Source organism: Belonocnema kinseyi, chromosome 7 (assembly GCF_010883055.1).
Source record: "Belonocnema kinseyi isolate 2016_QV_RU_SX_M_011 chromosome 7, B_treatae_v1, whole genome shotgun sequence".
NCBI classification, from domain to species: Eukaryota; Metazoa; Arthropoda; class Insecta; order Hymenoptera; family Cynipidae; genus Belonocnema; species Belonocnema kinseyi.
In genome coordinates, this window is record NC_046663.1 from 78,379,078 (window position 1) to 78,391,756 (window position 12,679).

The 12,679-nt window shown below is 36.3% G+C and overlaps 2 protein-coding genes across 5 annotated transcripts in view; one reads left to right on the forward strand and one right to left on the reverse strand.

The window, feature by feature from the left end:
• The window catches only part of LOC117176873 (leucine-rich repeat serine/threonine-protein kinase 1), a 14,574-nt gene extending 2,983 nt beyond the window's left edge, over nucleotides 1-11,591 (forward strand). The window contains exon 2 of the mRNA XM_033367225.1: nucleotides 2,371-11,591. Within this exon, the coding sequence (XP_033223116.1) occupies nucleotides 2,379-9,770 (7,392 nt within the window). The 5' untranslated portion in view covers nucleotides 2,371-2,378 and the 3' untranslated portion in view covers nucleotides 9,771-11,591. The remainder of the gene's footprint in view (nucleotides 1-2,370) is intronic.
• LOC117176878 (7,8-dihydro-8-oxoguanine triphosphatase-like) overlaps nucleotides 2,188-12,679 on the reverse strand; it is a 15,399-nt gene continuing 4,907 nt past the window's right edge. For 3 of the 4 annotated variants that reach the window (XM_033367233.1, XM_033367236.1, XM_033367235.1), the window contains exons 3-4: nucleotides 11,507-11,649; nucleotides 10,886-11,085 (exon numbers count right to left, since the gene is read on the reverse strand). In XM_033367233.1, the coding sequence (XP_033223124.1) occupies nucleotides 10,901-11,085; nucleotides 11,507-11,649 (328 nt within the window). In that variant the 3' untranslated portion in view covers nucleotides 10,886-10,900. Of the gene's footprint in view, nucleotides 2,872-10,885; nucleotides 11,086-11,506; nucleotides 11,650-12,679 lie in introns of those variants that run through there. The other variant, XM_033367234.1, reaches the window with a different exon arrangement.

Consider the following 12,679-nt stretch of genomic DNA (forward strand, 5'->3'; position numbering starts at 1 on the left):
TTACATAACTTAAAGTAACCTGACATTTTAATTATAAATAAAACATATTCTCTGTGTATAATAATTATTGCATTTTTTTAACAGTTTTCGATCAAAAATAATAATATAAAATCCTATATTAGCAAAAATAATTTTTAATCAAATTAGAATTTTTTGAAATATCAACAAAAGTATTTAATTTTTTTGGTTTAGGTTAGTGGAACAATGATTTTATATTTATTTAAAAAAATGTCTTCCACATATCTTTTTTAGTTTCTTTACAGAAATTTCACAAGTTTTAATGATGCTAATTTTGCATTTCTTACTATCTTGAAGTGTCCTAAGAACTAAGTAAAAAAATGTTCACGTTCACAAGAAAAGTGTTGTGTCTATTTTTAAAAAAATTATAAAAGTGTATACCATTATTGTTATTATTATTTGTTATCGAACATTGTACATATACAAAAAATCGCAGTAATTTTTAAAATTGTAGACAAATTCGTTGATTTTTCAAAATTCAGAAACGTTCATCCCCTCTGTAGTTGCCAAAATTGATACTGTAGTTTTATCACGGGTTATCCTGATAGGATACCTAAAATTTTACACACACTTCGAAAACAGATTAAAAAAAATTTTTTTAGTAATTACAAATACTTTTCATGTACAAATAATAATTAGATCTGCTTTTGGAGCATTCGTTTAGTTACATTAAGATTTATTTATTTTTTAGTTGCAGCATAATTAATAAAGTAAGTAATTTTAAGGTAATTTAAAATTCTTTCAAAATAAAAAATGGGAATTTAGATTATTTTCTTTCTGACAAATAACTGCTTAATAAAAATAAATGTTGTATTACCGAATGACAAGGTGATAAAAAAAAACCATTTAAAGTACGCTTTTACTGTGGAATATACGCGTGTTATCGGTAAACACTGAATTCTTGTACGATATTGTTCGGGTTTCGAATATTATTATTTCGTTTAAGTAAACACATTATTACATGTAATTAATTTTCACGTCTTCAAGTACATTTAATAATCTTTAATTATTAATCACTTCAAAAATCTACAACATTTAGAAGTGTTTGATACTTTGTAGTTAACTAATTATAATGAGAACCAAAAGAATTTAGGTTTAGTTTTGAATTCTGAAATTAATTCTGTAGTCGTACGTTTATCAATAATATCATCTTGAGATTACTTTTAATAGATATCGAATTTATTTTGATACCGAGTAACCTAAAAATAATTGGGACAATGGCATTAGTGTAGGGAAACGTAGGCTTATTAATAAAACCATATAAATAAAACAATTATTTCCCCAAACACAAGCGTATAATATTCTATGGACATGATATTGTAATCTGTCTGAGTTTCACCCAACCATGTATAAGTATTTATGTAAAAAAAAGTTTTCAGTATGTAAAGTCTTTGAATAATTTAACTTTGACACCATATGAATATTTGTTTAAAAACCGAATAATTATAAAATAAATTTCACGTTTAAAAAATAATGTTGACAATTGTTTTTTTATTTCTAGTTCATTTCGTGGATTTATTTAGTATTCATCTAAAAATGACGTAAGTCGATTTCGTAGGAAGAGGGATTTGGTAACATATTACTGTTTCATATCAGGTAACGAAGTAGTTCAACTTCCAAACAAGTAGTTGAATTTTTGAGGAAATAATATAAATTTCTAACAAAAAATGTAATAGTTTATATTTAAACACAGAACAGATTTTATTCCTTAATTAAAAACAATAAAATTAATCCAGAAAATACGAATTTTTTAACAGAATCTTTGAATCGTCAACTAAAACAAATTGGTTAAAAAAAGGGTTGCAGTTTTAGTTGAAAATATTATATTTTAATAGAAAGAGTTGAATTTTCAAATCATAGTAAAGAGTTTTTTAAAGCACAAATGCAATCTTCTTACGAAAAATTTAATTGTCAACACAACAGATGAATTATAAACCAACAAGATTAATTTTCTTCCAAAAAGAACAGCTCTCAACAAAACACATACATTGTTTATCAACTAGAGGACTTTTTAGCAAACAAGATTTATTTTTTACCCAAAAAGAATCTTTAAAAAACCACATCAATTTAGAAACTCATAGTTGATTTTTAAGCCAAAAAGTGAATTATCCACTAACAAGACAAATTAGACAAAAATTAAATATATTTTTAATCAAATCCATTTGTAAACGTAAAAGGTGAATTTTCAACAATAACGGGATTTAATTAAGTTGTCATTTCGGAATAATAATTAAAAATGGTTATAAACGAATTTTTTACAAAAACGTTCCATTTTCTACATAATTGTAAGACTTTCTACCAAATTGTTGAATTTGTAAGCCTTCGCTTTCTAAAGCCTCTGCAAATTTGCAGTCACCACAATGGAGGACTACACTCCCGTCGACGAAGATTTCCCCGGTCGTCTACTCCATCAAGCTACTCTCTGGGACAATGCCGAGCTTCTAGAGGATCTTCTTGGAGGCGAACACGCTCAGTATATAAACAGTCAGGATTCGTGGGGTCGAACAGCATTGCATGCCGCAGCTATAACAGAGAATTCACGATGTCTAGGAGTCCTCTTGTCTGCAGGTGCCAATCCAAACATAGCCTGCGGTCCTCGAGGTCAGTATCGAACGCCTCTACATATTAGCGCGGAGCATGGACACAGTTCCAATATCGAGAAGCTTCTCGAGTTCAAAGTGGACTTGGGTGTTTGCGACAAGAACGGCTTCACTCCTCTGGATATATCCGAGAGTAGCGAGCATCTCAGGTGTTCCGCTTTGTTGAAAGAAGCCGAGGAGAAATACGAACTCGAACGAGTAGCGACTCACGCCTCCTTAAGAGCAGCTTGTTTGCAAGGGGATGCGTCAGCAGCTAAAAACATAATCCAGGGTCAATCCAGCGATTTGGAAAGCATCGTCAACTTGGTACCAAATGGTGCAAACACTTTACTGTTTATTGCGTGCGAAATGGGTCACAAGGAGATTGTTCGGGTACTTTTGGAGCACGGTGCGGACTGCAGGATACATCCCGTCACCAAATACTGCCCTTTGTATATAGCTTGTTATAACGGTAAACTAGAAATAGTCGAACTTATTCTCCGTCAGTTTCCAAAACAAGTTCAATCGTTAACTGTCGAAAAGTGGCTACCAATTCACGCAGCTGTGATCAATGGCCACCACTCGGTCGTCGATCTTCTGCTCAAGTTCGAATATCCCCAGAATTTATATCAAAGGTATAAAGATCCCTCTGGAGAATTTGAATATGAAATGCCGTTTGATATCAATACGCAAGATGTCACTGGTCAGAATATTCTTTATATCTCAAGTATGTTAGGGAATTACAAAATCGTGGAAACTCTTTTAAATTACAAAGTAAAAGCACGGAAAATTAAAGAAGAGGAGGCGGGAAGTACGACACCGGTGCCGATGTCGAAGCGGCGAATATCGAGCGGCATTCAGAGACTCATGTCGAGCTTAAACTTTAGGAATAAGTCGTTCGAGAAGAAGGATGATAATATGATTTGTCCTTTAAATTTAGATTTGTACTGTAATAATAATACAGAAACAGCCCTACATGTGTCAGTAAAAGCAAGACATATGGACGTAGTTGCAGCTTTTCTCTCAGCTGGTGCGAATCCTAATTTACCAGTAAAAGTTCTCTATGATCAGTCAGATCCGGAATCTAGTTATTCTACCGTTTTAGCCATTGCTTGTCAAAATCGCGACGTCAAGATTGCTGATCTTTTACTTAAACACGGTGCAGTAGATAATGAGTGCAAGGCTCTGAAAATCGCAGCACAAAATCGCGACGAAACTTTGACCGCAAAGCTGCTTTCGATAAAAGCACACCCCGATTCTGAGTATAAAATCAATAAAAAAGCTATGACTGACAGCACTCAGTCGTCTCACTTTTCCGCTCTCTCCACTTTCGGTAATGTCACCTACTCGACGCTATTTCCCAATGTTCCCACGATGATTAATTGGCACAATCAGCAGTGTCGACTCTCTCAAATCAGGGCTCAATGGTTCATAGACGCAGTTCTGCATGTCAATAAAAAGCTCAGCGCAAAAAATAACGATCTGGTGCTCTACGCAATTACAAGGATAGATATCTCACACAATTCTATAACATCCGTACCCTCGATCGTCTTCTACCTTCAAAGTTTGAAGTACCTGAACATGGCTCGTAATAAAATAGACACACTAACGGCAGATTCAAAAAATCCTAAAGATGAACTCTGTCCAGTTTTGGAAGAGATGTTTCTGCAGGATAACCGTTTAGAGCAATTGCCAGAATTTCTCATGAACTGTCCTGCTCTAGAAATTCTGGACGTTTCTAACAATAAACTTCAATGCCTTCCAAACAATTTATGGAGAGCGCCAAAGTTAAAGGAATTGAACGCATCCTTTAATCTTCTACGCGATCTGCCCAGCGAAGTGTCTCAAAATATCGAGAAAAAATCGGAACGAGAAGATGCACTGGGTAACAGTCCCAGCTTCCGCAATTTAGCTGCACAAATTGATTTTTCTCGGGAAGACTCTTCCGACTCGATGGATTCCTTTACAAAAATCGCTAACGCCCGGGTCATAGAAATGGAACGTCCTCACGTTTGGACCAAGTCCGTGCAAATTTCAGAAAAGATTTCTGATGATACGGAGCCTGGAGCACGTTCCGTTCTTTCTTCGCTAAATTTAGCGCACAACTTGTTCAACAGTATCCCCGTAGCTCTACCATGTTTGGCAGTGAGTTTAGTAAGATTGAACATGGCTTATAATTCATTGAGATCAATGAGTCACATTACGTCGTATCCAGCGAGTTTGAAGCAACTGGATCTATCCAACAATCAGATTTCGTGCTGGCCAAGTTTGCCCCAAGTCGATGCAGATGCAGATTCAATGGAGCAAGCAACCACTGCTTGTTACTGTCCCGCCTCGAACATTCAATCGCCAATTGTTCCCAACAATAGGCATACTGCAACATCGTTGCGTGATGTTGTACTCATGTCTGTCTGTATTCACAGACGTCACTTAAGGTTAGAAAGCTTAAGAACGCTCGTTTTAGCGAACAATTTGCTAACCAGAATTCAACTAACTTCTGTTGACGATGGAGAAGTTCCTAACGTCGAGGAGGAAAACGGCGATAAAAGCACGAGAGTGGCACAGTCCGGTTCAAAGTTGTACCTCCTTTTTCCTAACGTTAGCATGTTGGATGTCAGCAGCAATCTTCTCAAAGAAATCCCACACAATATTTACGAGCTCAGCAACCTTTCTGTCTTGAATGTAAGTGGCAACGCCGATATTGTAGAACTACCACCTCAGATGGGACTCCTTTCGAGATTGTGGAATCTGAACACTCAAGGGTGCAAACTGCAAGAACCTCTGAAAACGATGATAGAGTCAAAGAAATACAAAACCATGGACGTCATTGGTTATCTAAAGTCGATTCTGGAAGATGCGAAACCCTATGCAAGAATGAAGCTCATGATTGTTGGTATTCAAGGCATCGGGAAAACGAGTTTGCTAGAACAACTAAGACAAGAGGGAGAAGTGCCCAATAAGAAGAAATCAGCTGATCACTGGGCGAAGCGAATGGGGAACAAGAATATAAACGCTAAAACCGCTCGAGGTACGACAATATCAACCGTTGGTGTTGATATTGGTGACTGGATGTACGAGAAAAAAGTCCGAGGTCAATCCTCTCACGGGGCTGTTTATTTCCGAACTTGGGATTTCGGTGGTCAGAAAGAATACTACGCAACTCATCAGTATTTCCTTTCTAAGCGTAGCCTTTATCTAGTTGTTTGGAAAATCACAGACGGCTTTAAGGGCGTCGCCGAGATTTTTCAGTGGCTCGTGAACATACAGAGCAGAGCACCAAATTCTCCGGTCATTATCGTCGGGACTCATTACGATATTTCTAATGAACAGAGTGAAGTCTTACAGCAGCATATTCGAGACAAGTTTATCAACGTCGTCGATGCTGAGAAATGTGGACTTCCCAGGGTCATGGAGACGATAGAAGTTAGCTGTAAAACAAGGCATAATATAAAAATGCTCTGCAATTTGATTTACGACGTGGTGTTCAGTCTCAGATCACCTGGAAGTAAAGAACTACTCCTAGAACAACGAGTTCCTGCGAGTTACCTTGCTCTCGAAGATGTTGTGGTGCAGCTTGCTCATGACAGAAGACTTTCTGGTGCAGATCCAGTTCTCAGAGCGGATCAGTATTACGCCGGGGTTCAAAATGAACTTACAAAACTACGTCGATCGTTCAGAGACCCTGCGGAACTTCATCAGGCTACATTGTTCTTACACGAGAATGGTATCATTCTCCATTATGATGACGCTACTCTCAAGGATCTGTACTTTCTGGATCCCCAGTGGCTCTGCGACATGCTTGCTCATGTTGTAACCATCAGAGAGATTAACCCCTTTGCTCGGTCCGGCGTCATGAAGTTGGACGATATTCAACATGTATTTAAATCTTCAACTATGTCGACTGTTGATACTCAAGGATACATTGTTAGTCTTCTAAATAAATTCGAAGTCGCGTTAACTTGGGATTATCGAACCTTGCTAATACCATCACTCTTGCCAACAGAGGAGGATATTTTAAGAAACAATCAAATCATTAAAATTCCGGTGAAAACTCGAGGCTGGCACACTAGATCGAAGAAGATAATCACATCTCCCATGTTTCCTTTTCCAAATTCTGGTAGTACAGAAAAAGCAAATCTTGAATGCTCCTACTTGACGTCCAGACCACAGTCAGATTGTTCAATCACGAGATTGCTTTTGATGTCTTATTTTCCAAGTGGATTCTGGTCTAGACTCATCACCAGAATTTTGGCAGATGAAGCCATTGTAGATGTTGTGATGTCTCTCCTAACACCTTTCAAAGATGCAGTCGATGAGAAAATCTTTGCATCAATGCTGGATACACATGCCGAGTGGATATTGTGGCAGACTGGACTAGAACTTCGCTATGCAGGTGTATCACTCCTGCGTTTAAAAGAAGTTAACTACAATTTGAAGAACTCTCCCTACGATTATAGACAGTACAAATTTAAACTAAAACAGGATGGAATTTGGTGCACGGTTGATTTGAAGAACAGTGCGATTCTTGAGATCTGGTTCCCACTCGATACTCTTGTCGTGAAACAACCAATTGCTTCTGATTCTGCCGATGAAGAGCCGATAGGATACCAAGCAATTGTGGTAGATCCTCAACCAGAGAGCATGCCACAGCTTTTGGCTCTCATTGTTGATCACATCGATATTCTTCTCGAGGATTGGTATCCCACCTTAGGAACTCGATTTGTTCACACTTCGGAGGGAAAATTGCTAGTCACTAGATTAATTCCTTGTCCACGGTGTTTGCTAAATAATGGGGAGAGCGACAATGAGGGTGGTGATCAGGAAAATGAAGAGATTCAAAGGTACTATCTGAACAGGGAAAGGCAGAGTCAGGATAGCTACAAGTCTGACGGTGATAGTGGTGTGGGACATGATGATAGTTCAACATCGAGTAGAATGCCATCATTCGAGGGAAATCCAGATGTCTCCAAGCATTTTCTTCAATCCGAGGGAACACTTGCCTACTCTTGGATGGTCGAGGAATGCATCTTATCGGCATATAGCAATAAAACCATTAGCTGTCCGAAACACTCAGATATACCCTTATCACACGTAGCTCCTGACATCATTTTCATGGATCTCGGTTCAAAAAATTTAATAAAATCTGATGAAATTAAAAGAGGAAAAATGCTAGGACGAGGTGCTTTCGGTTTCGTATTTAAAGGCACTTGTCGTCTGCCTGGCACACATATCAGGGCGGATGTGGCCATGAAGATGCTGCAACCAGTTCCCCCAGGTCCAAATTCCAAGCAGTCAGCAGTTCTGGCTTACAAAGCAGCCCAAAGTAAATGGGATCGAGATCCGCTACAATACGCTTGCAAAGCTTACTGTACGGCCAGACAGGAATTAAATATACTTTTGACTTTAAAACACGCTAATATCGTACCTCTGGTAGGCATTGTCATTAGTCCACTAGCTCTTGTTCTCGATTTGGCACCTGAAGGGGCACTTGATAACGTACTGAAAAATTACAGACGATCTGGTGCAAAACTGGATCCCTACACGTTGCAGGCTATCATTCTACAAGTAGCAAAAGCCGTGGAGTATCTTCACCAGCAGCATGTAATTTACAGGGATTTGAAATCGGAAAATGTTCTAGTCTGGCAAATTCCTTTACCGTTTCAAGACCATCCAGATCACCCTGTGCATGTTAAGGTGGCCGATTATGGTATATCGAGACAGACTCTGCCATCTGGTGCTAAAGGTTTTGGAGGAACGGAAGGCTTCATGGCGCCGGAGATAATCAAGTATAATGGCGAGGAAGAATATACAGAGAAAGTGGATTCCTTTTCATTCGGAATGTTTATTTATGAATTGATAACCCTGAGACAGCCATTCGAAGGACACGAGGCGGTTAAGGAGTGCATTCTTGAAGGCGGAAGACCGCCCTTAACTTACAGGGACTTGTTGCATCCCTGTTATGCTCTCGATTTGATGGTCATCTGCTGGGCTCAAAATCCAAAGGATCGACCAACTGCAAGTCAAATCGTTTCCATTGCGTCCGCTCCCGAATTCGTTCATCTGATCGACGTAACTCTTTTGGCAGAGAGAACTAGAGTGACTGCGATCACGATGTCCAGCAGACCATTGGAAGAAAATATAATTGGTGACGAAATATGGCTTGGTCACAATAATGGCGAAATTGATGTTCTGCTTGGCACTCAGAAAGGATGGCTGCAACATGTGAGAATAGATACTCCAGTGATACCATTGGCAATGTGTGGAGTGGATGGTTACATTTGGATTGGCGATAATGCGGGGCAGATTCATGTTTACCTTGGCACAAACTTTGCTTGTGTTGGCAGCTATTATCTCGAATCTGATCACGACAAAGACTCAAAGGTTGTGGGATTGATTCACCTGGAACAGATGAAGCAATTTGCGGTGGCGCTCTACAGTGGAAAAATATTTTTGATATCAAATTCTTTCACTCAGATGAAAAAGACTGAAATCGTTGGAGAGTCCAAGGATAATACAAAGACCTACTCTCTTGCAGTTGTGTACAAGAAGCGACGCATTGTGGAATTGTGGGTTGGTCAAAGTTTTGGGAGAATAACTGTTTATATATTAAAAGACGGAAACTTGATAGACACTGTGGAGGCGTATCACGTTCCAGAAGAGGCAGCTGGCAAAAATATGTTTGCAACTTACGTCTTAAGCGCAGAGAATTCAGTGTTGTCGTATACTTATCCAGGATGTATTGTTTATCAGTGGGATATGGATTGTAAGCAGATAGTCAATAAGCTCGACATGTCGAAACTGGTGCCTTGCTCCGAGAGTTTGAAGTCGATCTCGATAGAGGAAAATCTAACGTCTGAAAAGTGCCAGATTACAGCTTTTGAGACCTGTATGAATCAACTTTATATTGGAACTACCTGGGGATGTATTGCCGTTGCTGAGTGTAATTCACTCAGACCAATTACGGTATTCAGACCTTTTGAGGGTGAAGTCTGTCAAATTGTTTCTTTCAAATCTACGAACAAAAAAAGAATCGTTTTGGCGACTGTAGGTCAAGGATATAGAAGTTTAATTTCAAGGTACACTGATTCTCCGGTTGATAGTTTAGAGGCGGAAGATTTGAGGCATAATATGTACAGTCTCCTATGGAGATCAGAACACTGGTCTGCTGCTTAAGTCTTGCCTTTGTGATCCGATTATGAATCGAAAGTGAGAACAAAATATAGTTTTAGGAAAGATATTAAGCCTTTTCATGTTTTTCAGTCGTTTTATGTTGTTTTTTTTTGTGTGGTTCCTTACTATTTAGAAGACTTCCATTTAGTTAAAGTTCAAGTTTTATGTAACACTAGTATGGTTTCCTCGCTTTTCCGTGTGTGTATTTGAGCATCTTTTCGCTGTTCTTAAATTATTCACCAAATACAGGGCGCAAGACAATTCTAAACTTCAAGATTATCATGAATTATTTTGTTTTATAACTCTGAACCTCTGAAATCAATGTGTCCGTACAGTATAATTCTACTGTAGCATTATGAAAAATATTTTGCATTCTCACTTTATATTCATCGTCCTTGAACAATTAAAAAAAGTAAGCTCGTCCACTCGACATTTTATATATTGCCTTATCGACGATTTTCTGTTTGAATTGTCGTGTAATCGACATTGTGAAGATTACATGCTTATTTTTAAAACAGGAATAGATAACAACAAAATGTACTAGCATTATGCAATAATTTATCATATATACTGATTCAATGATGAGTCCAAAGATATAGTCAGTAGACATAATTTTTTTAACAGCCCGAAAAACGAGGTGCATTAGGTATTCATTGTTCATGAGAGCAGTGACAGTGGAAGGGGAATTTATTTTATTATAATTTATAATAATTTTTATACACCTTTTAATAGAATATAAAATCACGTTTCATTGTATTTTACAGATATATTTAGGAGCTTTTTGTATTCAATAGAATCTAGTACTTAGAGAATACGTTAGTTTAAGCTTTTTTGCTAAACACATTAAATTGATATCATTTTTAACTCATGATCTCTTTAAATATTTAGGGTAATTCACAACTTACAGCAATGTTAAAATTATAGTGTTGATTTTAATAATAAGAATAATATTAATAAATAAAAGAGACTTAGTGAGGATAAGTAACTAATTAGGTTTTAAGGCACTGTTTACAAGAGACACGTTATAACGTTATTGCTGTTCTAAAATCGAAAACGACCCTGCCGAAAACTAAGGAAATTAATTTAAAATAATGAAATAAAGATAAAAAAGTACTTTTACTCACAATAAAATACTATTTTACTTCATCAAGTTCTGTTAAAAGTTCAATTTTGTAATCGATGAGAGTATCTTCGCCTTGGTACAGAAAGTAGCCTTTGAACAAATTTCCTTTTAGCATATGAGGAAACCAAATGCGAGTATCTACTTTCATTTCGCTGAAAGGAATTTCCTCTGTGCTATACCATTTTGGTAGCATTTCTATAAAATGATTAATAACACTATATCATTCATCATCTCTTTACATCTTTTAGTATTTAATTACAATGTTAGACATAAGGCATCACTTGCGTCCTGATGAGATTAGACCGATATTGTGATATGTGTAGGGTATTCGGCTTTTAGCTAAACTTTCGACTATACCCTGGGCCAAAATGACCCATGACGTTTGTTTTTTCACAATAATATTATTTTATCATATTCAGCAATGTTTCAAGTGTATCCGACAATTTTTTTCCTGAAATCGGTTTGATAGTTTTCAAATGCACTCATTAAAAAAAACGATAGTCAATTTGACCCAGTGTGTATTACATGAAAATTGAGTGCGGCGAGTAGTCGAAAGGCTAAACATCCTTCATGCAAGTGGTGCACAAATATTTATAAAAAGATTTCTAATAATTACCTTCGGACTCCGTTATGTCTCCGTTGTAGGTATAAGTGTCAAAAACGTGAACTATTAAAAGTGTATTCTTCTCTCTTCCATCAAATTCAAGTACTCCAATTCTTCGCAAATTGCCGGATAAACCACATTCTTCTTTTAACTCTCTATCAAAATTATAATATATTTTAGAGCAATTTTGAAGGATTGGAATTTGTTAGAATTAATTATAACTAATTATATACTGTATTTATTATGTATGCTTGATTTTAAGGTATTTAAGGAATGTGCATTTAATGTTTGAAATTGAAGTCGCGTGTAAGGCTTTATTTTATAGGTATAGTTTTTGTAGTATAATTTAACCAGGTGTGTGAAAAATTGTGATATTTTTAATGAAATCATTAGTAAAGTTATATTGTTTAATAGATTATTCTTTTCATTGATTTATTTTCGAGCTTTTCTATTTATTTTAGTTATTTATTAAAGCCAGGAATAGGGTGCAGTGAAATTTTTGAAATCGATCTAATTATTATTTGAGCCGAGAAAAAAGAAGTTGTGGTTTGGTGGTCGAAAAATGTACAGCGATTTTTCTTAACATTCCAAAAGATTATCCTGTGGACCAATATATTGTCGCAAATTTTTCGTACGTATAGGTTTTCATGCTGAAACACTATCTAAAAATCGGAAATTATAAAACAAATTGCAGATTACCATTTTTTATAAATGTGCGAAAAACGCTTTTTCAAACAAATTTAATAAATCTTACCTAAATTTCTTTAAATTTGAAGATTTATTTGAAATTTTATTAGTGCAAATAACAAGAAAAAATTGCCGTTTTTTTGTATATTGGAAAAATATTATCTTTGGTTTTAAAACATTCAAATTGTTCAAAAAGGTCAAATTTACGATTTTTAAATACTTTAAAATTATAGAAGCTTTTCTAAAAGAGAATGTGCCACCATTTTTAAATCTCTACTTTTTATTGTTGTTTATTATTAAAAGAGTATATCTACGAAATATTCATTATAATTTTTCAGATGAATAGATTAGATATCCAAATTCAAGAATGTAACAGAAGATATTATAACTGATTTCTAAATTTTTTAAATTTCAGATGCCACAGCACAACATTATTTTGCTCGATTTAATAATGATTCAATTCATTTCAGCATCCTCACTCCACCGCAACCAGTAATC